The sequence below is a fragment of the Hemitrygon akajei genome, chromosome 7 (genome assembly GCF_048418815.1).
Source record: "Hemitrygon akajei chromosome 7, sHemAka1.3, whole genome shotgun sequence".
Lineage (NCBI taxonomy): Eukaryota > Metazoa > Chordata > Chondrichthyes > Myliobatiformes > Dasyatidae > Hemitrygon > Hemitrygon akajei.
Window position 1 is genome coordinate 183,246,262 of NC_133130.1, and position 27,996 is coordinate 183,274,257.

A 27,996-nucleotide genomic window follows, 5' to 3' on the forward strand; every position below is an offset into this window, starting at 1 on the left:
CCTATCTGCCTCTCCTTTCATGACAATGTGTATCCTTGGATGCTAAACTTCCAACTGTGACCTTCTTTCAGTCACGCCTCAGTAATGCCCACATTATACCTGCCAGTCTCTAACTGTACTACAAAATCATCTACCTTATTCTGTATACTGTATGCATTTAAATATAACACATTCAGTCCTTCATTATCCTTTTCGATTTTGCCATCATGTTACACTTCAACTCATCCCACTGACTGCAATTTTGCCCTATCATCTGCCTGTCCTTCCTCACAGTCTCACTGCAGGCTGCATCTTACTTTGTATACATACTGCCCCATGTGGAGTTATGGATCATGTAGAAGGTTTTGTAGGTTACATTGAGACATTGGCAGATTGCAGAACTGGACTGAGAAATGGCAGATGGAGCTCAATCTGGAAAAATATAAGGTGATACATATTAGAAGGTCGAACTTTAAAGCAGAGTGCAAGGTTAATGGTAGTATTCTTAGTAGTGTAGAGGAACCAAGGGATTTTGAAGTCCATGTCCATAGATCCCTCAAAGTTGCCACATAAGATTCGGAGCGAGAAGGCTGTGAGTAAATGGCTGATTTTTCGGAGTGAAGGGAGTTTTTTACTACTCGGGGTTAAAGAGAGGTGAGACTGCGCAGGCATGTGATGTCAGCCAGTAGAGCGTGAAAGGTTTAAAAAGAAGACCGCCATATCCAGCGGGCAGCAGAATGGTTGGGCTTTGGCTCAATGGGCTTAGGCGGTAACGGGACGAGGTGAGGTAGGTTTACCTGTGTTACTTGCGGAAAGGAGGTAGTATGGTGTGAGGCCAGTTTTCTGTGCTCGGTGTCAGATGTGGGGGGGGTGGGGGGAGGGGTCCTGGAGTCTCCCAGACTCACAGATAGCCATATCTGCACCAGGTATGTCAAGCAGCAGCTCCTGAGGGACCGAGTTAGGGAACTGGAGATGCAGCTCGATGACCTTCGCTAGTCAGAGAGAGTGAGGAGGTGACAGAGAGGAGATATAGGCAGGTGGTCACATCAGGGCCACGGGAGATGGACATGTGGGTCACAGTCAGGAGGGGGAAGGGGAAGATTCAGGTACTAGAGAGTACCCCTGTGGCTGTACCCCTTGACAGTAAGTACTCCTGTTTGAGTACTGTTGAGGTGGACAGCCTACATGGGGGAAGCGGCAGCGGCTGTGCCTCTGGCACAGAGTCTGGTTCTGTGGCTCAGAAGGGTAGGGAAGGGAAGAGGAAGGCAGTAGTGATAAGGAACTCTATAGTTAGGGGATCAGACAGGCGATTCTACGCAGGAAAGAAACTCAGATGGAAGTTTGCCTCCCAGGTGCCAGGGTCCGGGATTTTTCAGATCGCATCCAAGATATCCTGCAGTGGGAGGGAGAACAGCCAGAGGTCATGGTACATGCTGGTACCAATGACATAGGTAGGAAAAGGGAAGGGGTCCTGAAAAAAGACTGCAGGGAGTTAGGAAGGAAATTGAAAAGCAGGACCGCAAAGGTAGTAATCTCGGGATTACTGCCTGTGCCACGTGACAGTGTGAATAGGAATAGGATGCGGTGGAGGATAAATGCGTGGCCGAGGGATTGGAGCAGAGGGCAGGGATTAAGATTTCCGGATCATTGGGACCTCTTTTGGGGCAGGTGTGACCTGTACAAAAAGGACGGGTTGCACTTGAATCCCAGGGGGACCAATATCCTGGCGGTTTGCTAAGGCTATTGGGGAGAGTTTAAACTAGAATTGTTGGGGGGTGGGAACCGAATTGAAGAGACTGGGGAAGAGGAGGTTGACTCACAAATAGAGAAAGCTTGTAGACAGTGCGAGAGGGAGGATAGGCAGGTGATAGAGAAGGGACGCGCTCAGACCGAAGGTTTGAGATGTGTCTATTTTAACGGAAGGAGTGTTGTGAACAAAGCGGATGAGCTTAGAGCGTGGATCAGTACTTGGAGATATGATGTGGTGGCCATTACAGAGACTTGGATGGCTCAGGGACAAGATTGGTTACTTCCAGTGCCAGGTTTCAGTTGTTTCAGAAAGGACAGAGAAGGAGGCAAAAGAGGTGGGGGTGTGGTACTGTTGATCAGAGGTAGTGTCACGGCTGCAGAAAAGGTGGACGCCATAGAGGGACTGTCCACAGAGTATCTGTGGGTGGAGGTTAGGAACAGGAAGGGGTCAATAATATTACTGGGTGTTTTTTATAGTCCGCCCAATAGTAACAGGGATATCGAGGAGCAGATAGGGAAACAGATACTGGAAAGACGTAATAATGACAGAGTTGTCGTGATGGGAGAATTTAATTTCTCAAAAATTGATTGGCATCTCACTAGAGCAAGGGGTGTAGATGGGGTGGAGATTGTTAGGTGTGTTCAGGGAGGATTGTTGACACAGTATGTAGATAAACCTACAAGAAAAGAGGCTGTACTTGATTTGGCATTGGGAAAAGAACCTGGTCAGGTGTCAGATCTCTCAGTGGGAGAGCATTTTGGAGATAGTGATCATAATTCTATCTCCTTTACCATAGCATTGGAGAGAGATAGGAACAGACAAGTTAGAAAAATGTTTAATTGGAGTAAGGGGAATTATGAGGTTATGAGGCAGGAAATTGGAGGCTTAAATTGGAAACAGATGTTCTCAGGAAAAAGTACGGAAGAAATGAGACTAATATTCAGGGGATATATATGTAGAGTTGTGATTAGGTACGTTCCAATCAGACAGGGAAGTTATGGTAGGGTACAGGAACCATGGTGTACAAAGGCTGCAATAAATCTAATCAAGAAGAAAGGAAAAGCTTAGAAAAGATTCAGAGAGCTAGGTAATGTTAGAGATTTAGAAGATTATAAGGCTACTAAGAAGGAGCTTAAGAAGGAAATCAGGTGAGCCAGAAAGGGCCATGAGAAGGCCTTGTCGGGCAGAATTAAGGAAAACACCAAGGCATTCTACAAGTATGTGAAGAGCAAGAGGATAAGACGTGATAGAATATGACCTATCAAGGGTGACAGTGGGAAAGTGTTAATGGAACTGGAGGAAATAGCAGATGTACTTAATGAATACTTTATTTCAGTATTCACTATGGAAAAGGATCTTAGTGAATGTAGTGATGACTTGTAGCAGACTGAAAAGCTTGGCATGTAGATATTAAGAAAGAGGATGTGCTGGAGCTTTTGGAAAGCATCAAGTTGGGTAAGTCACTGGGACTGAACGAGATGTACCCCAGGCTAATGTGGGAGGCGAGGGAGGATATTGCTGAGCCTCTGGTGATGATCTTTGCATCATCAATGGGGACGGGAGAGTTTCTGGATGTTGTTCCCTTATTCAAGAAAGGGAATAGAGAGAACCCTGGAAATTATAGATCAGTGAGTCTTACCTCAGTGGTTGGTAAGTTGATGGAGAAGATCCTGAGAGGCAGGATTTATGAACATTTGGAGAGGTATAATATGATTAGGAATAGTTAGCATGGCTTTGTCAAGGGCAGGTTGTGCCTTACGAGCCTGATTGAATTTTTTGAGGATGTGACTAAACACATTGAAGAAGGAAGAGCAGTAGATGTAATGTATATAGATTTCAGCAAGGCATTTGATAAGGTACCCCATGCAAGGCTTATTGAGAATGTAAGGAGGCATGGGATCCAAGTGGACATTGTTTTGTGGATCCAGAACTGGCTTACCCACAGAAGGCAAAGAGTGGTTGTAGATGGGTCATATTCTGAATGGAGGTCGGTCACCAGTGGGGTGCCTCAGGGATGTGTTCTGGGATCCTTACTCTTCATGATTTTTATAAATGACCTGGATGAGGAAGTGGAGGGATGGGTTAGTAAGTTTGCTGATGACACAAAGGTTGGAGGTGTTGTGGATAATGTGGAGGGCTGCCTGCAACAGTGGTGGAGGCGGATATGATAGGGTCTTTTAAGAGGCTTTTAGATAGGTATGTGGAGCTTAGTAAAATAGAGGGCTCTAGGTAAGCCTAGTAATTTCTAAGGCAGGGACATGTTCGGCACAACTTTGTGGGCTGAAGGGCCTGTATTGTGCTGTAGGTTTTCTGTGTTTCTATTCTATGTTTCTAAGTTGATAGGATGGTTAAGAAGGAGTATGGTGTGTTGAGTTTCACTAGTTGGGGGATTGAGTTCAAAGTGCAAGGAAATGTTGCAGCTCTATAAAGTTCTTGTTAGACCACTCTACGAGTATTATATTCATTTCTGGTCGCCTTATTATAGGAAGGATGTGGAAGCATTAGAGAGGATGCAGAGGAGATTTTCCATGAAGTTGCATGGATTGGAGAATAGGTTTTATGAGGAAAAGTTGAACAAGCTAGGCCTTTTCTGTTGGAGTGAAGGGGGATGAGGGGTGACTTGATAGAGTGATAAGAGTCATAAACAAGAGTGGACAGCCAGTGCCTTTTCCCTCGGGCAGTAGTGGCTAATATGAGAAGACATCATTTTAAGGTGATTGGAGGAAAGTATCGGGAGGGGGAATTTCAGACTTAGAGCCTGGATTAGGCCATTTGGTCCATCAAGTCTGCTCCATCATTCACTCATGGCTGATTTATTATTCCTCTCAACCGCATTCTCCTGCCTTCTTCCCATAATCTTTGACACCTACAGGTAGGTTTTTTAAACACCGACTGATAAGTTTATGGAACCCACTTCTGCGTGGTAAGGCAGATACATTTGGGACATTTAAGGGTCTCTTAGATAGGCACATGAATAAAATAAAAATGGAGGACTATATGGGAGGGAAGGGTTAGATTGATCTTGGAGTAGGTTAGAAGTTTCTCACAACATCATGGGCCAAAGGACCTGTAATGTGCTGTATTGTTCAATGGTAAATATAGGTATTGGAAGTAATCAAGTGAAACTTTGATTAAGCCAAAGGGAAAAGTAACCCAGGTAAATCTGGCATAATGAGGATATTGGAAGTGAGGAAAGAATACAGGTAAAATTCACTGACGTTATATCAGGAATGGGAACTTGTGGGCCTTTTCTTTCAAACTGATTGAAGAGGATTCAAATGATAAAATTTTCAGTGCTGTTAATAATGAAAGATTTGTTCCACTGGCTGAATGATCAATAAAAGATGAAGTAACTTTATGAAGGGAATGACAAAAGAAGATGCATGTTTTTGTTTTCCTGAGAGGATTATTAAAACATTCATTATCTCAAGTCATCATTATTAAACAATGAATCTTGATTTTCAGTTAATTTTAATAAATGACATAAATTCACCTAATAGTCTAGACTTAGAGATGTTGTTTGGGAAAGTGAAGAATATCAACTATTATGGGAAATTGAGTCTGGGAAATAGATGATCCATTGAATAATTAGTCCCATTTCATTTGGATTTTTTTTGCATCTTCTGCAGTTAAGATTCTTTGAACTTTTTTTTCTCTGTCTTTTATTTTTTTAATAAATTTATGCACTTGTTCCAAATAAACATTAATTTGATTTGCCTTCAGGTATCCAAGTCCAACAATGAAATATGTAGAAATTCCCCAGAAAGCTTGGAGAGATGTTTGTTGGAATTGACTGTACTTGTGCAGTAATCATTTATTTCTTTGTCAATTACAATATGATTATATTTAATTTTGTCATAAAGCATTTTATAGGTCAAGACTGCTCTAGTGCACTTCTACATACTGTCTAATAAGTCAATGATTTGTTGTTGTACGACAGTGTTCAAAGCTGAATTATTGACTTAATCATTATATTTGTTAAAATAAATTTACCGGTAAATCTGCTGCAACACAAGTCTTCATGGCAACACATTATGAGCTAACGACTTGGCTGATGAAAATGTATACATATTAATTTTGTGAAGTTGAGACTAAACAGTAAGTTTAGAATTGTGAAGTATCCAACTCCATAGTTCTTACCAAGTTCACTAATCTGAAGTGACATGTTTTATATTCATGCCCAAGAAGAAATTAAAAGGTTTGTATTCATGTTGGTTCTCTCCCACTAACACTATAAACAGACACAGAAAGAGTTCATATCTTCCCTTTGCATTGAATAATAGTCTGACAGTGGGGTACACAATAGTTAAGAACTTGTTCTAATTTTAGTATTCTGATCAGACTATACCTTCAGTACTGTGACTGCCACCTGTTGCTGAGAGGTAAGTAAGCTGTTGTAGTTTTAAAAGTAGTTATTAGAAATAGTGCAGAGAAATGCATTTGCCCAGCAATTCTACTACAAAATGCAACAACAGAATTTTATCATAAAACTGTGCCTATGCAGTTCCAAGCAATACATACGCTTTCAGTTCTTCTGTGCTAATGGTATCTGCTATAGGTAGTATTCCTTTAAGTTACCTAGTGACCCCTCACTATACATTCTATTCATGCCCATGAACAGTAGGTCACAGATTGCCGAGGTGTCAGATCTCTCAGTGGGAGAGCATTTTGGAGATAGTGATCACAATTCTATCTCCTTTACCATAGCATTGGAGAAGGATAGGAACAGACAGGTTAGGAAAGTGTTTAATCGGAGTAAGGGGAAATATGAGGCTATCAGGCAGAAACTTGGAAGCATAAATTGGAAACGTTCTCAGGGAAACGTACAGAAGAAATGTGGCAAATGTTCAGGGGATATTTGCGTGGAGTTCTGCATAGGTATGTTTCAGTGAGACAGAAAGGATGGTAGGGTACAGGAACCGTGGTGTACGAAGGTTGTTGTAAATCTAGTCAAGAAGAAAAGAAGAGTTTACAGAAAGTTCAAAAAACTAGGTAATGTTAGAGATCTAGAAGATTATAAAGCTAGCAGGAAGGAGCTTAAGAATGAAATTAGGGGAGCCAGAAGGGGCCATGAGAAGACCTTGGCGGGCAGGATTCAGGAAAACCCCAAAGCATTCTACAAATATATGCAGAGCAAGAGGATGAAACGTGAGGGAATAGGACCAATCAAGTGTGACAGTGGAAAAGTGTGGTGGAAACGGAGGAGATAGCAGAGGTACTTAATGAATACTTTGCTTCAGTATTCTCTACAGAAAAGGATCTTGGTGATTGTAGGAGTGACTTACAATCGGCTGAAAAGCTTGAGCATGTAGATATTAAGGAGGAGGATGTGGTGGAGCTTTTGGAAAGCATCAAGTTGGATAAGTCTCCAGGACTGGCTGAGATGTGCCCCAGTCTACTGTGGGAGGTGAGGGAGGAGATTGCTGAGCCTCTGGTGGTGATCTTTGCATCATCAATGGGGACCGGAGAGGTTCCGGAGGATTGGAGGGTTGTGGATGTTGTTCCCTTATTCAAGAAAGGGACTAGAGATACCACAGAAAATTATAGACCAGTGAGTCTTACTTCAGTGGTTAGTAAGTTGATGGAAAAGGTCTTGAGAGGCAGCATTTATGAACATTTGGAGAGGCATAATATGATTAGGAATAGTCAGCATGGCTTTGTCAAAGGCAGGTCGTGCCTTACGAGCCTGATTGAATTTTTTGAGGATATGACTAAACACATTGATGAAGGTAGAGGAGTAGATGTAGTGTATATGGATTTCAACAAGGCATTTGATAAGGTACCCCATTTGAGGCATGGATCTGAGGGGACATTACTTTGTGGATCCAGAACTGGCTTGCCCACAGAAGGCAAAGAGTGGTTGTAGACTGGTCATATTCTACATGGAGGTCGGTCACCAGTGGTGTGCCTCAGGGGTATGTTCTGCGACCCCTACTCTTCATTTTTTTTTAATAAATGCCCTGGATGAGGAAGTGGAGGGATGGGTTAGTAAATTTGCTGATGACACAAAGGTTGGGGGTGTTGTGGATAGTGTGGAGGGCTATCAGAGGTTACAGTGGGACATTGATAGGATGCAAAACTGGACTGAGAAGTGGCAGCTGGAGTTCAACCCTGATAAGTGTGAGGTGGTTCATTTTGGTAGGTCAAATATGATGGCAGACTAATGGTAAGACTCTTGGCTGTGTGGATCTTGGGGTCCGAGTCCATAGGACACTCAAAGCTGCTGCGCAGATTGACTCTGTGGTTAAGAGTGCATACGATGGGATTGAATTCAGGAGCTGAGAGGTAATGTTGCAGTAATATAGGACCCTGGTCAGACCCCACTTGGAGTATTGTGCTTAGTTCTGGTCATCTCACTACAGGAAGGATGTGGAAACGATAGAAAGAGTGCAGAGGAGATTTACAAGGATGTTACCTGGATTGGGGAGCATACCTTATGAGAATAGGTTGAGTGAACTCAGCCTTTTCTCCTTGGAGTGACGGAGGATGAGAGGTGACCTGATCGAGATGTATAAGATGATGAGAGGCATTGATCGTGTGGTTAGTTAGAGGCTTTTTCACAGGGCAGAAATGGCAAGCACAGTGTTAAGGTGCTTGGAGGTAGGTATAGAGTAGATGTCAAGATAAGTTTTTTTATGCAGGGAGTGGTGAGTGCGTGGAATGGGCTGCCGGCGATGGTGGTGGAGGTGAATACAACAGGGTCTTTTAAGAGGCTCCTGGATAGGCACGTGGAGCTTAGAAAAATAGAGGGCTATGGGTAACACTAAGTATTTTCTAAAGTAAGGACATGTTCGGCACAGCTTTGTGGGCTGAAAGGCCGGTATTGTGCTGTAGGTTTTCTATGTCTCTATATTGCACTACCTGAATACAAATTTCTCCAACTTCACCCCTTCCAGTGCCCTAATTTGATGTGAACTGCAGGTCCCAATCTATGTCCTAGTATCACTTTCACACAACAAAAATTTTGCAACAATTGCCCAAGCATAAAATATGAATTACAGCTGTATATATAATCAATTTAACATGTAGAAAGTTAGTTTTCAAACTACAGTACTGTGCAAAGGTCTTAGACAAATACATACAGCTACGGTGCCTATGACTTTTGTACAGTACTGTGTTGCCAATCTAGAGCTAGGGCAAGTTTGTTAATCTGGCAGGAGCAAAGGATGTTGGGAATAGTGAGGGCAGTGTGCCGCAGGAGTACTGTGGGACAGGTGGCAGAGAAGGAATGTCAGGGGTGGGGTGTGGCAAGGATGCAGACACACCCAGCCCTGGAACACCAAACATTTGGTTTATTGATCATTACAGAATGTCTCTGATGCTTCCCGCTCCCTTTCCCTTTTCCCAACCATGATTCCCCTATCCCTGCTCCATTCCCACTCTCAGTCCATAATAGAGACTCATATCAGAATCAGATTTATCATCGCTCACATATGTCATGAATTTTTTTTTACATGGCAACAGTACAATGCAATACATAAAATTACTACAGTACTGTGCAAAAGTCTTGGCATCTTAGCTCTATATACATTCTTAAGAATTTTGCACTGTACTGTATTTCCTGACCTTATTTACTGGGCATGTAATCATTACCAAACACACAACAAAAGTAATGTTTGATATTGAGTGTAGTATGAAACAACTTTGTATAAGATGTCCATGTTAATTTCAATATGACGACCTTGATTAAATTTTCTTTAGACTGTGGATGAAATCAGAAATTAATACAGAATCACTATTTCTGTCATTGTGTGTCTCTGGGAACAGACTGCAGCAGAGTTCCTACTAACCAAAGTAGCATCCAGTTTGCTGACTGGGTCTACTTGAAGCATGTTCAGAAAGAAAATTTTGCAACAGCAGCACAGTGTATTACTGACAGAAGTTAACCGTCTTTAATTAGCTTTAAGCATAAACTCAATGGCCGCTTAATAGGTGCACCTGCTCATTAATACAAATATCTAACCAACCAGTCACAAATCTTAATGCACAAAAGTGTGGTCAAGATATTCAGTTGTTCAGATCAAACATCAGAGTGGAAACAAAATATGACCTAAGTAACTTTGACCGTGGAATGATTGTTGGTGCCAGACAGGGTGGTTTGAGTATCTTAGAAACTGCTAATCTCCTGAGATTTTCATGCATAATCATCTCTAGAGTTTACAGAGAATGGTGTGAAAAACAGAAATAATATCCAGTGAGTAGCAGTTCTGTGTGCGAGAAAGCCTTGTTAATGAGAGATTTCAGAGGAGAGTGGCTAGACTGGTTCAAGCTGACAGGAAGGCAATTGTAATTCAAATAACCATACATTACAACAGTGGTGTGCAGAAGGGCACCTCTGAATGTACAAAACATTGATCCTTAAAGTGGATGGGCTGCAGCAGCAGAAGACCACACCATGTTCCACTCCTGTACCTAATAAAGTGGCCACATATAACACTAATGCAAGCTGCGAAAGAGAGAAAATATAGTCTGAAGTATTGTTGGGGTTTGTCAGGTCAGTTCAAAACCTGAAGGCAGTAGGTAAGAAGCTGTTGCTGAACAGCAACACCAGTGTGAGTTTACAGGATCCTGTACCTTCTACCTGACGCTGCATCAAAAAGAGGACATGGCCCAGATGGTGGTATTCCCTAATGATTGATGTAACTTTCCTGAGACATTGCTTCTTGTAGATGTCCTCTATGGTGGGCAGGGCCATACCCATGATGGCATGATAGAACTGGTAGTATACTCTCTGTCTCTACCTCTATCTTTATCTCTACCTTTATCTTGATCTCTAATCTTTCTTTCTGCATTAGTCTAGATCAGGGATTCCTAACCTTTTTATGCCATGGATTCTTACCATTAACCAAGGGGGTTGGGAGCTGCTGCTCTAGATTTACATTTCAGTTAACTGACTATGTAACAAATTTTCTTGCCTACCGAAGTTTGGCTCATTTTCTGGTGATTGCTTGCCTTAGTAATATGTTCAGAAAACAACTGTGACCATTTATTGATTTAGTTGTTTCATGAGATGCCCAATGAAATAAGGGAAGTTGTCAATTACAAGGAATTGGATTGAATTTATAGCACGAAGCAGTATGGTTTTGGTGTTTATGCTTAAGATAACCCTAGTCCCTCTTTAATTAGCAGGGGCTCTGACAGAAATATTTCAAATGTCATTAGAAACAGGGATGGTGCCGGAGGATTGGCATATTGCTCATGTGGTTCCATTGTTTAAAAAGGGTTCTAAGAGTAAACCTAGCAATTATAGGCCTGTCAGTTTGACGTCAGTGGTGGGTAAATTAATGGAAAGTATTCTTAGAGATGGTATATATAATTATCTGGATAGACAGGGTCTGATTAGGAACAGTCAGCATGGATTTGTGCGTGGAAGGTCATGTTTGACAAATCTTATTGAATTTTTTGAAGAGGTTACGAGGAAAGTTGACGAGGGTAAAGCAGTGGATGTTGTCTATATGGACTTCAGTAAGGCCTTTGACAAGGTTCCGCATGGAAGGTTAGTTAGGAAGGTTCAATCGTTAGGTATTAATATTGAAGTAGTAAAATGGATTCAACAGTGGCTAGATGGGAGATGCCAGAGAGTAGTAGTGGATAACTTTTTGTCAGGTTGGAGGCAGGTGACTAGTGGTGTGCCTCAGGGATCTGTACTGGGTCCAATGTTGTTTGTCATTTACATTAATGATCTGGATGATGGGGTGGTAAATTGAGTTAGTAAGTATGCAGATGATACTAAGATAGGTGGCGTTGTGGATAACGAAGTAGGTTTGCAGAGAGAATTAGGCCATTTAGAAGAGTGGGCTGAATGATGGCAGATGGAGTTTAATGCTGATAAGTGTGAGGTGCTACATTTTGGTAGAAATAATCCAAATAGGACATACATGGTAAATGGTAGGGCATTGAAGAATGCAGTAGAACAGAGTATTCTAGGAATAATGGTGCCTAGTTCCCTGAAGGTGGAATCTCATGTGGATAGGGTGGTGAAGAAAGCTTTTGGTATGCTGGCTTTTATAAATCAGAGCATTGAGTATAAAAGTTGGGATGTAATGTTAAAATTGCACAAGGCATTGGTAAGGCCGAATTTGAAGTATTGTGTACAGTTCTGGTCACCGAGTCAACAAAATAGAGAGAGTACAGTGAAGATTTACTAGAATGTTACCTGGGTTTCAGCACTGAAGTTACAGGGAAAGGTTGAACAAGTTAGGTCTTCATTCTTTGGCGCGTAGAAGGTTGAGGGGGGACTTGTTAGAGGTATTTAAAATTATGAGGGGGATAGATAGAGTTGACGTGGATAGGCTTTTTCCATTGAGAGTAGGGGAGATTCAAACAAGAGGACATGAGTTGAAAGTTAAGGGGCAAAATTTTAGGGGTAACAGAATGGGGAACTTCTTTACTCAGCGAGTGGTAGATGTGTGGAATGAGCTTCCAGTAGAAGTGGTAGAGGCAGGTTCAATTTTGTCATTTAAAGTAAAATTGGATAGGTATATGGACAGGAAAGGAATGGACGGTTATGGGCTGAACGTGGGCCAGTGGGACTAGGTGAGAGTAAGCATTCGGCAGACTAGAAGGGCTGAGATGGCCTGTTTCTGTGCTGTAATTGTTATATGGTTATATTGTTAATTCACTTCACATCATTCTGGAAAGGAATGGAATGGAAACTCCTTTCTGTCTCATACGAATTTTGCTTGAAACATGTTTATGCTATTTCCAAATACAAGCTGATATTTGTGGTCATCAGCAACAGGCATTGCTTAGAGCAGCCTTTGTTCATTGTTTCAGTTGTGTAGCAATTTGTCCCTAGTTTCCACTTACAGCTAATTACACAATACACATCTAATCTGCCTTTTAAATTATGAATGTAATAAGGTGGCCACTGAGTGTATTATTCCATCCTCCAAGTCACCAAAAGTCCAATTAGTTTCACTCCTTGCTCAGTATCCATACTCTTAAAAATACTTAATTATTTTAAGCAGAGATCCAATACTCTATTGGAAAAGAATATTCTGAGTTTAGAAGTATATAAGTACAGAATTACATTGAAAATAGACCATTACAGCACAGTACAGGCCTTTCAGTCCATGATGTTGTGATGACCCTTCCCTCCTATATATCCCTCCATTTTTCTACCATCCATGTGCCTATCTAAGAGTTTTTGAGTGTTCCTAATATATCTGCTTCTACCACAACTCCTGCAGCTCTCACCACTCTCTGTGTAAAAAAAAATCATACTTCTGCTACCCCCCTCCCCATACTATCATGGAAATACCTTAAAATGATGCTCCTTTTAATTAAAACTGAAAACACCAAAAATATTTATTGTATGAAGATACAATGAAAGCACTAATTATGGTAGTACTCATTTTTGGCAGACATTCATTTTTTACACTGTTGAGGAATATTTTGTTCCTGTGGTTCTGCTGTTCAAAGAATTGGCACTGAATCATGTACTTCAGAAAAGTTCCATTTTCGATCTCCACCCCAGGCTTACTGAGCAAATCTCCAAAATTTTAGTGAAGGGATGCCATATGTAGCTTCAGTTTCTCATGAACTCTGTTGTGTCGTATTTGTTGTGAACTGACGTGTGAACAGCTGTGATGCTCCCTTTATTAAGCACAATGGTGATAAGCGCTTGTGTAACATTCTGGGCCTGTAACAGTGTTTCTGAAGACAGCTTTTTAATGACCATCTCCTGTTAACAGAGGCAATGTATTTTGCAAGCAGCCAAACTAGCAGAGTTGTTGAGATACGTGCCATCTCAAGGTTACACTTCTTTGAAACCTTTCTTTGTGTGAGTGTGCTGATGGACCCCACATTGCTGCTGATTGGTTCTTATTGTATCATAGTTTCTATGACTATATTTTACCTTGGATAAGTCATCAACTGGTTTTAGAGCAGTGTTGTAAGATTGTCCATACACTTATTACCTCGTCCTACTCAAATTGTCAAGTCATTGACATTAAATTCTAGCAATAAATTGCATTCAGCAATCCATGTGTTTTTGAAGTTCTCCTTTCTTGTCCTTGTGTTGCAATTGAGTGGGAACCCTGAAGGACAACTCAGCATTTCTTTATTTCAGTGCTGAGCCAGCACAGTGTGTACAGTATTTGCGAACAATGCAGGAAGGCAATTCCTTAAGGTGATAAACTGTAACTTCAAATTAGTTCAGCAGCAACAAATCAGATCATGTGCAGTTAGCTCACCTGTATGTTTTACTTGACTTTGCAAATCAAACACAAATAATGTGATTACTGTCCATGTTTTAGTGGAAGATTTGCTTTCATTGTCTATTGCTTTCATAGTGCAAAGCTGCCGTTTTGCCTTTAATAAAATTAAAGTAGTTAAAACGCATGTGCACAACTGTGTTTGTTCAATATATATAATGAGACTATTATGGTGCTACCTTCTCAACTATGTTCTGGGAGGTGTACGTTGTTCTTTCATAGTTTGTATGTAGTGCTGGTAATGCTGATGGATTTTCCTCATTTCTAATTGCCCTCTGCAAAGATCGTGGTGAATCACTTTCCTGAACTGATGCAGTTGTTCAGGTGAAGATGGACCCAGAACTGATGAAGGAACGACAATATATTTTGAAAAAAAGAATAGTGTGTGACTTGGGTGTGATTTTACAAGGAATGATATTCCTGTGCTGCCCAGGTCTTTCTAGCTGGTGGAGGTCATGAGTCTGGAAAATGCTACTAAACATTATATTTTATAGCAATTCGGTGAATGGAAACCCATTTTCAGAGGCATTACTGAATTTCAGAAATGGACATTAGATAGAGCTATTCAGTTAGTTCAGCTGTTAGTTCTTTTGTTCACACTGCTCTCCAAATTACGTCTTAGAGGAGCAGAGATGATGGGTTGTGAAGGTGTGGAAAATTGGAAAGGATTTTGTTATTAAGTAAGTGAAGCTGAATGTTATCAAAATGTTAGTATCTAAAGGAAAAAATGCTTTAAAAATAAAGATTAGAGACGATGAAAATCAAAAGTGCTGAAAATCTGAAATGAAACAGAAAATGCGGGTCAGTCAGTATCTATGGGAAGAAAAACAGATAACATTTCAAGTCCTGATTAAGACTCCAGAATCAGAAGTATTAATGTTTTCACTTTCATGCAATGATAGTAACTTATTTTTAGATTGTAAATTCTTTTAGTTAGAATGGAATAATTGCATTTGGTGGAAGCAAATTTAATAACAACTTTCAAAAACAAATTGGGTAAATGCTTGAAAGGAAGAAGAATGCAGTGTTATGCAGAAGGAGTGGGAAGGTAGGACTAATTCATAGCTCCTTCAGAGAGCCAGCATTGGCATGAATGGATCAAATACTTCCCTTGTGTTACACCATTGTGTGTTCAGTAATTTGGAAATCTCTTCTGTAAAATCAGTACCAAATCTGGTTCTACCACCCTTTCAGTTAATCTTGTCTGTAGATAGCATTTTATTAAATATTTTTACATCATTGCCCTTTTACTTTGAAAATGCTATGTGCACTGGTATTCATGATGTTAGTATTTGTGAAATGCCACAGGTGCTAAAATTAAACAAAGAACATCATAGGATCTCAAAATAGCCAGAAGAACTATCATGCCTGTACCACGTAGTGGCTACTCAGGTAGTCCAACCCTTTTCTCCTTGCTCTATAGATTGTCCCATGGAGCAGAGAGAGTTAAGCAGGGACTCTTACTGTTGCCAGAAATCATGAAGTGATTTGGATAGAGGATAGATAATGACTCCATGCTGCCGAAGGTCACCCAGCTCTTTGATGGCTGAACTGTCAATATCTTTTCCAGGAACTTTGGTTGTAAGGGATGGATTAGCAGATTTAAAGAGGTATGCAAAGGAGGATGAGAGGTGACATGATAGAGGTGTACAAGATGTTAAGAGGCATAAATCATGTGGATAGCCAGAAACTTTTTTCTCCCAAGGTTAATATGGCTAATATAAGGGGGCATAATTTTAAGGTGACTGAAGGGAAGTTTAGGAGGGATGTCATAGTTAAGTTTCTTATACACAGAGTGGTGGGTATGTGGAACACGCTGCCAGCGGTGGTGGTACAGGCAAATACATTAGGGATATTTAAGAAGCCATTAGATAGGCAAATGGGTGTTTGAAAAAAAATTAGTGCTGTGTAGGAAGTCACTGACTATATTTAAAACAGATGTTCTTGATTAGTAAGAGCATCAAAGGTTATGCCCCCTTATATTATTTTTTTTCATTTGGAGAAGAAGTCGGAGGAACTGAACGGGAGTGCGGCGGGAGCCATTTTGATTTTTTCTTATTCTCATCGGACTTAAGAGAGGCGGGACTGCGCAGGCGTGTGACGTTGGGCAGTGAAGCGGGCAAGATTTAAAAAGGACACAACCTTATACAGCGGGCAGCGTCGTTTGCGGGCAGTGGAGTGAGCCAGGAGCAGAGTGAAGGCTTAAGGGCTTTGGCTCAACGGGCTTAGGCAGAAATGGCGAAGCAAGGTAGGTTTAGGTTTCAGTTTTTCCTGTTATTTGAGAAAAGGGGAAGTATGAGTGTGAGGGCAGCTTGTTGTTCTCGGTGTCAAAAGTGGGAGGTCCTGGAGTCTCCTAGCCTCCCAGCCATCCACATCTGCGCCAGATGCGCCAAGCTGCAGCTCCTAAGGGACCGTGTTAGGGAACTGGAGCTGCAGCTCGATGACCTTCATCTGGTCAGGGAGAGTGAGGAGTTGATAGAGAGGAGTTACAGGCAGGTGGTCACACTGGGGCCACAGGAGGCAGACAGGCGGGTCATGGTTAAGAGGGGGAAGGGGAGGAGTCAGGTACTAGAGGGTATCCCAGTAGCTGTATCCCTTGACAATAAGTATAGAACATAGAACAGCACAGCACATTACAGGCCCTTCGGCCCACAATGTTGTGCCGGCCCTCAAACCCTGCCTCCCATATAACCCCCCACCTTAAATTCCTCCATATACCTGTCTAGTAGTCTCTTAAACTTCACTAGTGTACCTGCCTGCACCACTGACTCAGGCAGTGCATTCCACGCACCAACCACTCTCTGAGTGAAAAACCTTCCTCTAATATCTCCCTTGAACTTCCCTCCCCTTACATTAAAGCCATGTCCTCTTGTACTGAGCAGTGGTGCCCTGGGGAAGAGGTGCTGGCTGTCCACTCTATCTATTCCTCTTAATATCTCGTACACCTCTATCATGTCTTCACTCATCCTCCTTCTCTCCAAAGAGTAAAGCCCTAGCTCCCTTAAACAGTACTCCTGTTTGAGTACTGTTGGGACGGACAACCTACTGGGGGAAGCAACAGTGGCCGTGCCTCCGGCACAGAGTCTGTGCCCTGTAGCTCAGAAGGGTAGAGAAAGGAAGAGGAAGGCAGTAGTAATAGGGGACTCGATAGTTAGGAGGTCAGATAGGCAATTCCGTGGACGCGATCAGGAGACCCGGATGGTAGTTTGCCTCCCTGGTGCCAGGGTCCAGGATGTTTCTGATCGCGTCCAAGATATCCTGAAGTGGGAGGGTGAGGAGCCAGAGGTCGTGGTACATATAGGTACCAATGACATAGGTAGGAAAAGGGAAGAGATCCTGAAAGGAGAATATAATGAGTTAGGAAAGCAGTTGAGAAGAAGGACCTCAAAGGTAGTAATCTCGGGATTACTGCCTGTGCCACGTGACAGTGAGAGTAGGAATGGAATGAGATGGAGGATAAATGAGTGGCTGAGCAATCGGAGCAGGGGGCAGGGATTCAAGTTTCTGGATCATTGGGACCTCTTTTGGGGCAGGTGTGACCTGTACAAAAAGGACGGGTTACACTTGAATCCTAGGGGGACCAATATCCTGGCAGGAAGGTTTAATAGAGCTGTTAGGGAGGGTTTAAACTAATTTGGCAGGGGGATGGGAACCGGAATGATGGAGCAGAGGAGAGGGAAAACAGAAATAGATCTAAGGTAGTGAGCAGTAAGGATGTCAGGAAGGACGGGCAGGTGATGGGGCAGATTTGCAGCCATTGGGATGAGTTGCAGCGCAATCAATACAAAAAGTACCAAATACTGGACTTAAGATGTTATACTTAAATGCACACAGCATAAGGAATAAGGTGGATGATCGTGTTGTACAGTTACAGATTGGCAGGTATGATATTGTGGTCATCACTGAGACGTGGCTAAAGGATGCATGTCTCTGGGAGCTGAACGTCCAAGGATACACGGTGTATTGGAAGGATAGGCAGGTAGGTAGAGGGGATGGCATGGCTTTAATGGTAAGAAGTGATATTAAATCATTAGAAAGAGTTGACATAGGATCGGAAGGTACAGAATCATTCTGGGCTGAGCTAAGAAATCGCAGGGGTAAAAGGACCCTGATGACAATTATCTACAGGCCTCCTAACAGCTGCAGTGATGTGGACTACAAATTACAACAGGAAATAGAAAAGGCTTGCCAGAAGGGCAGCGTTATGATAATTGTAGGGGATTTTAACATGCGAGTGGATTGGGAAAATCAGGTCAGCACTGAATCTCAAGAGGGAGAATTTGTAGAATGTCTACGAGATGGCTTTTTAGAACAGCTTGTTGTTGAGCCCACTAGGGGATCGTCTGTACTGGATTGGGTATTGTGTAATCGACCAGAGGTGATTAGAGAGATGGAAGTGAAGGAACCCTTAGGAGGCAGTGATCACAACATGATTGAGTTCACTGTGAAATTTGTGAAAGAGAAGCCAAAATCTGATGTGTCGGTATTTCAGTGGAGTAAAGGAAATTACAGTGGCATGAGAGAGGAACCAGCCAAGGTTGACTGGAAAGGGACACTAGCGGGAAGGACGACAGAGCAGCAGTGGCTGGAGTTTATGCGAAAAGTGAGGATGGTGCAAGACAGATATATTCCAAAGAAGAAGAAATTTTCTAATGGAAAAAGGATGCAACCATGGCTGACAAGAGAAGTCAAAGCCAAAGTGAAAGCAAAGCAGAGGGCATACAAGGAAGCAAAAATTAGTGGGAAGACAGAGGATTGGGAAGTTTTTAAAAGCTTACAAAAGGAAACTAAGAAGGTTGTTAAGAGGGAAAAGATGAACTACAAAAGGAAGCTAGCAAATAATATCAAAGAGGATACTAAAAGCTTTTTCAAGTGTATAAAAAGACAGGTGAGAGTGGATATAGGACCGATAGAAAATGATGCTGGAGAAATTGTAATGGGAGGTAAGGAGATGGCGGAGGAACTGAATGAGTATTTTGCATCAGTCTTCACTGAGGAAGACTTCAGCAATATACCGGACATTCGGGTGTCAGGGAAGAGAAATATGTGCAGTTACAATTACAACAGAGAAAGTACTCAGGAAGCTGAATAGTCTAAGGGTAGATAAATCTGGACCAGATGGAATGCACCTTCGTGTTCTGAAGGAAATAGCAGTGGAGATTGCGGAGACATTAGCAATTATCTTTCAAAAGTCAGTAGATTCTGGCCTGGTTCTGGAGGACTGGAAGATTGCAAATGTCACTCTGCTATTTAAGAAGGGAGCAAGGAAGCAAAAAGGAAATTATAGACCTGTTGGCTTGACATCGGTGTTTGGGAAGTTGTTGGGAGTCGATTGTCAAGGATGAGGTTACGGAGTACATGGAGGCATGTGACAAGATAGGCAGAACTCAGCATGGTTTCCTTAAAGGAAAATCCTGCCTGACAAACCTAGTGCAATTTTTTGAGGAAATTACAAGTAGGCTAGACAAGGGAGATGCAGTGGATGTTGTGTATTTGGATTTTCATAAGGCCTTTGACAAGGTGCCACACATGAGACTGCTAAACAAGATAAGAGCCCATGGAATTATGGGAAAGTTACATACGTGGATAGAGCGTTGGTTGATTGGCAGGAAACAAAGAGTGGGAATAAAGGGATCCCATTCTGGTTGGCTGCCGGTTACCAGTGGTGTCCCACAGGGGTCCGTGTTGGGGCCGCTTCTTTTTACATTGTATATCAACGATTTGGACTATGGAATAGATGGCTTTGTGGCTAAGTTTGCTGATGATACAAAGATAGGTGGAGGGGCCGGTATGCTGAGGAAACAGAGAGTCTGCAGAGAGACTTGGATAGATTGGGGGAATGGGCAAAGAAGTGGCAAATGAATTACAATGTTGGAAAGTGTACGGTCATGCACTTTGGTAGAAGAAATAAACGGGCAGACTATTATTTAAATGGGGAGAGAATTCAAAGTTCTGAGCTGCAACGAGACTTGGGAGTCCTTGTGCAGGATACCCTTAAGGTTAACCTCCAGGTTGAGTCAGTGGTGAAGAAGGCAGATGCAATGTTGGCATTCATTTCTAGAGGAATAGAGTATAGGAGCAGGAAGGTGATGTTGAGGCTCGATAAGGCACTGGTAAGACCTCACTTGGAATGCTGTGTGCAGTTTTGACGGATAGACAGACAAACATACTTCATTGATCCCGAGGGAAATTGGGTTTCGTTACAGCTGCACCTACCAAGAATAGTGAAAAAATATAGCAATACAAAACCATAAATAATTAAATAATAATAAGTTAATCATGCCAAGTGGAAGTAAGTCCACGACCAGCCTATTGGCTCAGGGTGTCTGACACTCTGAGGGAGGAGTTGTAAAGTTTGATGGCCACAGGTAGGAATGACTTCCTATGACACTCAGTGTTACATCTTGGTGGAATGAGTCTCTGGCTGAATGTACTCCTGTGCCTAACCAGTACATTATGGAGTGGATGGGAGTCATTGTCCAAGATGGCATGCAATTTGGACAGCATCCTCTTTTCAGACACCACCGTCAGAGAGTCCAGTTCCACCCCCACAACATCACTGGCCTTATGAATGAGTTTGTTGATTCTGTTGGTGTCTGCTGCCCCAGCACACAACAGCAAACATGATAGCACTGGCCACCACAGCCTCGTAGAACATCCTCAGCATCATCCAGCAGATGTTAAAGGACCTCTGTCTCCTCAGGAAATGAGACGGCTCTGACCCTCCTTGTAGACAGCCTCAGTGTTCTTTGACCAGTCCAGTTTATTGTCCATTCGTATCCCCAGGCTCCTTATTTAAGAAAGGATGTGCTGACGTTGGAGAGGGTTCAGAGAAGATTCACTGGAATGATTCCGGGAATGAGAGCATTAACATATGAGGAACATTTGACCGCTCTTGGACTGTACTCCTTGGAGTTTAGAAGAATGAGGGGGGACCTCATAAAAACATTTTGAATGGTGAAAGGCATGGACAGAGTGGGTGTGGCAAAGTTGTTTCCCAAGGTGGGAGAGTCTAGTATGAGAGGACATGACTTGAGGATTGCAGGGCGCCCATTCAGAACAGAGATGCGAAAAAAAATTTTAGCCAGAGGGTGGTGAATCTATGGAATTTGTTGCCACGGGCGGCAGTGGAGGCCAAGTCATTGAGTGTATTTAAGGCAGAGATTGATAGGTATCTGAGTAAGTCAGGGCATCAAAGGTTATGGTGAGAAGGCAGGGGAATGGAACTAAAGGGGAGATTGGATCAGCTCATGATGAAATGGCGGAGCAGACTCGATGGGCCAAATGGCTGGCTTCTGCTCCTTTGTCTTATGGTCTTATGGGGAGAAGGCATTAGAATGTGGTTGAGAAGGATAATAAATCAGCCATGATTGAATGTCAGAGCAAACTTAGTGGGCTGAATGGCTGACTTCTGCTCCTAAGTCTTATGGGAAGAGTTAGATTGATCTTAGTGCAGGTTAAAATATCAGTACAACATCATGGGTCGAAGAATCTGTACTGAGCTGTAATGTTCTATGTTCAAATGCAGGGGTTCCCAACCCGGGGTCTGCAGACTCCTCGGTTACTGGTAAGGCTCCATGGCATAAAACAGGTTGGGAACCCCTGTTCTAATGTAACTCTTATAGAAGGTGAGGAGGGTATAAATGACTGCTAGTACTGGATGAACTGTTGGACAGTGTTCTATTATCAGTCATTGTAAAAGCCAAAAATGTGTCTTGAATTGCAAGGAAATAAGTGTGTTATTTAATATATAATAGAATAATTTTACAAATTTTTCATAATATGGCAGCAATCTAAGCACGAAGACAACAATTGTGCACATATTTAATTTAAAATCATGTTCAAACCTAAAATCTAGACAGTATTTATAAACTCAAATTCAAGCTTCTTTCTGTGACTTACAATATTATCTCATCTAATATATTTTATTTGTTAGGCACCATCTAACAAAGACCCTATGATTCAATGTTTTCCTGAATAATAATGTTTAATAATAAATAGTTATCACTTAATATGTGCTCAAATGTGATTCTACCATCACATGAATATCTTTCTCTCCTTTGTGACACTAAATATTTTGCTCTTTATGCAATATTAGGCAGACGACTGCTTTAAAAATGTTAATGATTGACGCAGGTAATGAAGATTGATTGTTCACCCAGGATACTTTGCAATGGTAGAAAACAAAAAATGGACATGAAGATAAAGAAGGAGATGTTAAGCATGTGATTCAAGTGAAATTAATGCAAGAGAAAGGATTAAGCAAGGGAATTCTGTGTAGAGTCTGAACTGATAGCGGTCTGATTATTAGCAGAGGAAGGAGCTATGCACGAAAGACGAGGTCAAAGTCATGGACTACTGCTAGGAAGAGCTCTGCACTGGAAGAGGCTGCAGAGATATATCAGTGCATGAGGGAAATGTCAACTTCAACAGTCCATCTCCAACTAAAGTAATGAAATGATGGACAGCCCATGGGATATCATTGTTCAGTAGGTCATTAGAACTCGGCTTACTCTTTCACAATTATGGAAATTTCCTCATTTGACTGAATAGGAAAAAGTGGATTTCTCTTCTTGATAAATATTTCTCTCAGTGAATTGAGGATTTTAAGTATTTAAATTGATTACAAAGGAAAAGCAGTAACAGTGCAGAATATTGTGTTACAGAGGAAGTGCAGTGCGGGCAGACGATAAGATGCAAAGGTATGACGAGGTAGATTATGAGATGCAGAGTTCATCTTATCATAACAGGAGGCTGTCAATAATAGTATTTTAATAGCAGGGTAGAACCTTTCCTTGAGCCCGCTTGTACATTCTTTCTGGATTTTATATCATCTGCCTGATTGTGAAGGGGAGGCGGCAATTGGAGAAGAGAGAATGAATGTCTGGGTTGGGAGGGGGCTTTAATTATGTTGATTTACTGAGATGGCATGAACTGTGCACTGACAGTGGAATGAAGACTGGTTTCTGTGATGTGCTGAGCTATGTTCACAACTCTCTGCAGTTTATTGTGGTCTCATGCAGAGTAGATACTGAACCAAGCCGTGACAGACTCGGGTAAATTGTTTTCTATGGTGAGGATCAAATGAAATGATGTCGTAAAATTAACATTATCAATTCAGGATAGAGACAGAGTGAGGTTTCCAACTTTGCAACCTTGCAAAGTACTCAATAATTTTCAATAGCTTAAGTGCCACTGTTATCTCACTGTGAGATTTGTCCTTAAATCAAGGCATCCTGCCTTTTGAGCGAAGCTAATGACTCGAAGTGATGAACCGTTTTGCTTTTGCTGTACGATCAGGTCACAATGAATAAAGTTGAGAATTCTCAAATCTATTTCACTTCAAAATACGCACACACACACACACACACACACACACACACACACACACACACACACACACACACACACACACACACACACACACACACACACACACACACACACACACACACACACACACACAAGCTTCATTCAGCCATTTACTGGGTGACTCATCGTTTTCAGTACTTTTTAGTGGTAAAGAAAAACAGAATAGAAAAGCAATGTTTCACAATTAGAGCTTGGTTACTGAAGTATTATTCTCAAAAAGCCTTTACACAAAGGCTTGTGAAAAGCCAGAGCACTGTACCTCTGAATTCTTTAGAGGTGACGTCAATTGAAATTTTGAAGCCCAAGGTTAATGTTGGGAGGTATATCAAGGAAGAAGTGATAACAACAAGAAAATGAGGAGGAAGATAAGGAAAAAATAGAAAATTACAGTTTTTCTGGATGCAAACCCCTATTTCCTTTGAGGACAATTACTTACGCATCTTATCTAAACAGCAACGCAGAGTAGCACACACAAAATGCTGGAGGAACTCTGTTCTGGTAGCATCTATGGGGAGGAATAGAGAGTTGATGTTTTGAGCCAAGACACTTCATCAGTTCTGGAAAGGAAGGGTGAAAGAGCCAGAATAAGAAAATGGAGAAAGAGTAGTTTTTGTTTGGTCACAATACCTTAACGAACAGCTATTAAAATCTGAAGGCTATCCTTATAGTACTGAACTGTAACTTAACTAACTTAAGAATTACTTATTAAACTTGATCAAGGGCTTCCAACCTAGGATCCATGGACTCCTTGCTTCATGGTATTGGTCCATGGCATAAGAAAGTTTGGGAGCCTTTAATGTAGGTTCGCATAAACAACACAACCCATTCTAGCAACTGAGCAAAAGCCCAAAAGTTAAACAACTTTACTTTTTTTTTCAGTTCAAGCTTGGCTATAATATATTGATCATTGTGCTGTAGGTACTTGTCTTTCATTCTGAGATTTAATGAGGTGGTACATCTTTTTCACTTTATGACAGTAAAAGTCATTGGATCCAAAGCATATTTTTCTTAAAAATGTTATTATTTGAACCTTGAAAAAAAGTAGCCAAATCCCAACATATGATTAAGCCAATAGCACCACCTTGTGGTCATGTAGAATTTTTTCAAGAAAAATATTTTTTACTTTAAAATTATAAAAGTGTTACAAAATAGTTAATAGCCAATAATTATTTTGAAATGTAATGGCTATTGTGAGGTAGAAAACATAGTGTTTAGTTTGTGCCCAGTTATAGGTTTGTAATGCATATTGGCTTTATAATTTGTTTCTCATGCAGAATCAGGTCTGTCAGCCTCTTGAGCCAACTTAACAAAGACTAAGTTGAGTGGAAGCAAATCTGTGTTCCATCTTCCTACTATAACCTTTAACTCCCTTATTAGTCAAAAATCTTTCTACAATTGACTTTTTAAAAATTCAGCTTCCATTGCCACTTGAGGAATCAAGTTCTGAAGACTTGCAACCCACTGAGAGAAGAAATGTTGCATCTATCTCAAATAGATAATTCCTATGTAAAAATAGTTCCGTTCTAGATTCTCCCACAAGAAAAAAAACCCTCAAGATTTTGTTTACTTGCTTTGTATCCAAAAATTGACTGATTAGCATCAGCTGTCACATTTGTGTATTATCGAAGTTCTAAGAATATTTTGGTAAAACAGGAGTGGAACTTTAAACTCCATAAGTCAGTAGTGAATTAGCCACCCATTCTGCAATGACCTATATTTCCCTTATGGGATTATAGCCTCACAATCTATCTCATTATGATCTTACACTTTATTATTTACCTTTACTGCCCTCTTTTGGTAGGTTTTACACTTTATTCTGCATTGTTACTGCTTACCTTATTCCAGCTCAATGCGTTATGCAATGGCTTGATCTGTATAAATAGTATGCAACACAAGTTTTTCACTGTATCTTGTTAGTACATGTGACTATAATAAACCAATGCCAATATCATGGTTTCCAGCCTTTATGTCCATGTTCACCATCACACATTACCATATTTAATACTTCCATGAAAAACAGTTCAGGGCATATTGCTGACAAATTCTAATTATGTATTAAAATAATAGCCCCTGTTTCTTCTGTTTACATCCAGATATGTGAAAGGATATCCTCCCAATTCACCTTACATTGGAAGTTCTCCAACTCTCTGTCATCTTCTACCTGTGAAGGCTTCATTCTGCTGTTTGAGATTAGACAAGGTAAGATCATCAAAATGTGCTGGTTGACTAAGCAGTATGTTTGTTCCATGAACACCATCTCACTGATTTGCACTATTTGTTTATTTTAATAGAATTTTTACTGTGACTTATAGTGATTTTATGTACTGTACTGTTCTGCAACAAAACAACGAATTTCTTGACATGTGTTAATGATAATAAATCTGATTCTGATACTTGCAGAGGATCAGTTGCTGAAGAGGTGAAAAAAGTGCATCGGTTATTTTTAATATAGGCTTTATGAAGATCTTTAAAAATATTTCAAATCCAAGGTTCTGCTAATGCTTAGTTTTGGTGTGTTTTCTATCTATTGATCAAGGACAATCAATTATATAACCTCTTGTTCTGAAAATATTGGTATTTAGTCAAAAGTAATGGATCTCACCACCTATGGATTCTGAACGGACACAACCATGATAATGCACATTAATTTGATATTACATGAACTTACAGCACTGAAGTCGGCCAACTAGTTTGATTTGGTATTAATACTCCCCACATGCCTCATGTCACAATAGTTTATCACCCCCTTTCAGCATACAGTTCTCCTTCATGTCTCCAGAAATGTGGTGCAGTTAGTAGAGGGCTGCCTCACAATGCCAGAGACCCAGCACAATCCTGATCTCTGGTGCTGTATGTGAGGAGTTTGTTCATTCTCCGGGTGACCATATGGATTTACTTTGGGTGCTCTGCTTTCCTCCCACATCTCAGAGACATGTGGATTGGTAGGTTAATTCATCACTATAAATTGCCCCTAGTGTTTAGGGTTGAAGGGAATGTATAGGGATTATTTTAAATGGGATTAACATAGAAGTAATGGAAGTGGGTGATGGATAGCACAGACTTGGTGGGTTGAAGTGTCTGTTTCTGTATTGTGTATCTCTATGTCTATTTCTTTTAAATACTTTCAAAGACATTGAACAAATAGCAGGAAGGTAATAATGAAAGTGTAGCTTAGCTGGGTTGTATTAAATATAATTTTGCATATTCAATTAAACTAAGCAAAAAATTATACTAAGATTTAAATTGGTGTTAGCAAACATGAGTGCTTATAATTTTTCAAATATGAATTAAGTATTATAGTGAAATCAGAATGATGGCAAAGAAGATGGAGCTAATTAAAGTGGTATGGGTAAATTATTTGTAATGTTAATCAGGAAAGGATTATCACAGAAAACCAATGACAAAAATGAGGCCACTGAGCCCATCTTGTTCAGGCTTCTAGAGAAAGCCCACCCAGCTAAAATTCAACTTCAAGCCCTTAGTCTGCCGCCCTTTTAAAGAATTTATCAAGTTCTTTCTAAATGTGGTGAGGTTTCAATCTCAAGAACCCTTTTTGGGCAATGAATTCCAGATCTCTTTCTGCACGCTAAATCTTCACTTCCTCCATCATCCTTCTACAAGTTACTTTAATACCTTACCCGTTTGATTTTGACTTACTTGCCAAAGGAATCAGAACCCTTCTATTTATTCTAAGTGTTTTGTATTTGTATTAAATTAATTTTCCCCTCAGTTCTCTGCTCTGAAGAACACTCTCCTAGCCTATCTGGTCTTCCCTCACAGCCAAAATTTACTAATACTGGCAACATTCCCATAAAACTCTTCTGCTCTTTGCGGAAGAGATGTGTTTGTATTGAACAATATGAGAGACAACATGATAGTAAGCAGTTCTCATGCTTTGATATAATTGTGATTACAGTTCTTGCATAAGCTTCCTGTTCTTGTATTCTGTGCCTCAGTCAATAAATGTCTGTGAAACTCAAAAATTCAAAACAACTACAAGTGCTGGAAATCTAAATTTAAAGCAGAAAATATTTACAATTCTCAGGAGGTTAGATTGCATCTTGGAATGTCAATATTTCAGGTCAAAGACCCTTCTTCAGAAATGAGAAGGAGGCAGAAGAATTTCATTAAACTGTGGGGTGGATGGGAAAGTGTGGGGGTGGTGCGGGCTGTCTCTGGTAGTGTAAAACCAGAGTGGCCATGGGGATAATGTAAGTAACATTTTCTTACCACTGAGTGGCCGGGAGCAGCTAGAAAGTGAGAATGTAAACAAAGGAATGTAGAAGTTATAAAATACAGAGCAAGTTAAAGAGAGCGGCAGGTCAGGTTGAGTAAATCCTGCAGTCCCCAAGGCATGCAAACAGGAGAAAAAGCAAACAAGCCAAGAATTACTGGGCACAAGTCTTGACGTCTTTCTAAATCTTCTCCCTGTCTGATATACTTCAGTTTTATAGTAATTTAAGCTTTTGCTTAAAGCAATTTACATTGTGTTGAGACAACATTTTCAGTTCAACCTTTGCCAAATGTTTCCACCTCAATCAATCACTTGCTTCCTGGGAATTGTGACATCAATGTAGTACTGGTAAACGGCCACCCAGGATTTCTGTAAAATAGCATTTTGATTGCAAGATGTTGAATGTGTATGGAATTACACCTTTCATTTCTTGGAGTTTCACT

The 27,996-nt window shown here is 41.0% G+C and overlaps 1 protein-coding gene across 10 annotated transcripts in view; it reads left to right on the forward strand.

Moving 5' to 3' along the window:
- The window catches only part of kcnt1b (potassium sodium-activated channel subfamily T member 1b), a 490,876-nt gene that overhangs the window by 397,030 nt on the left and 65,850 nt on the right, over nucleotides 1-27,996 (forward strand). For all 10 annotated transcript variants that reach the window (XM_073052840.1, XM_073052837.1, XM_073052836.1 and 7 more), the window contains one exon: nucleotides 25,413-25,518. In XM_073052840.1, the coding sequence (XP_072908941.1) occupies nucleotides 25,413-25,518 (106 nt within the window). The remainder of the gene's footprint in view (nucleotides 1-25,412; nucleotides 25,519-27,996) is intronic.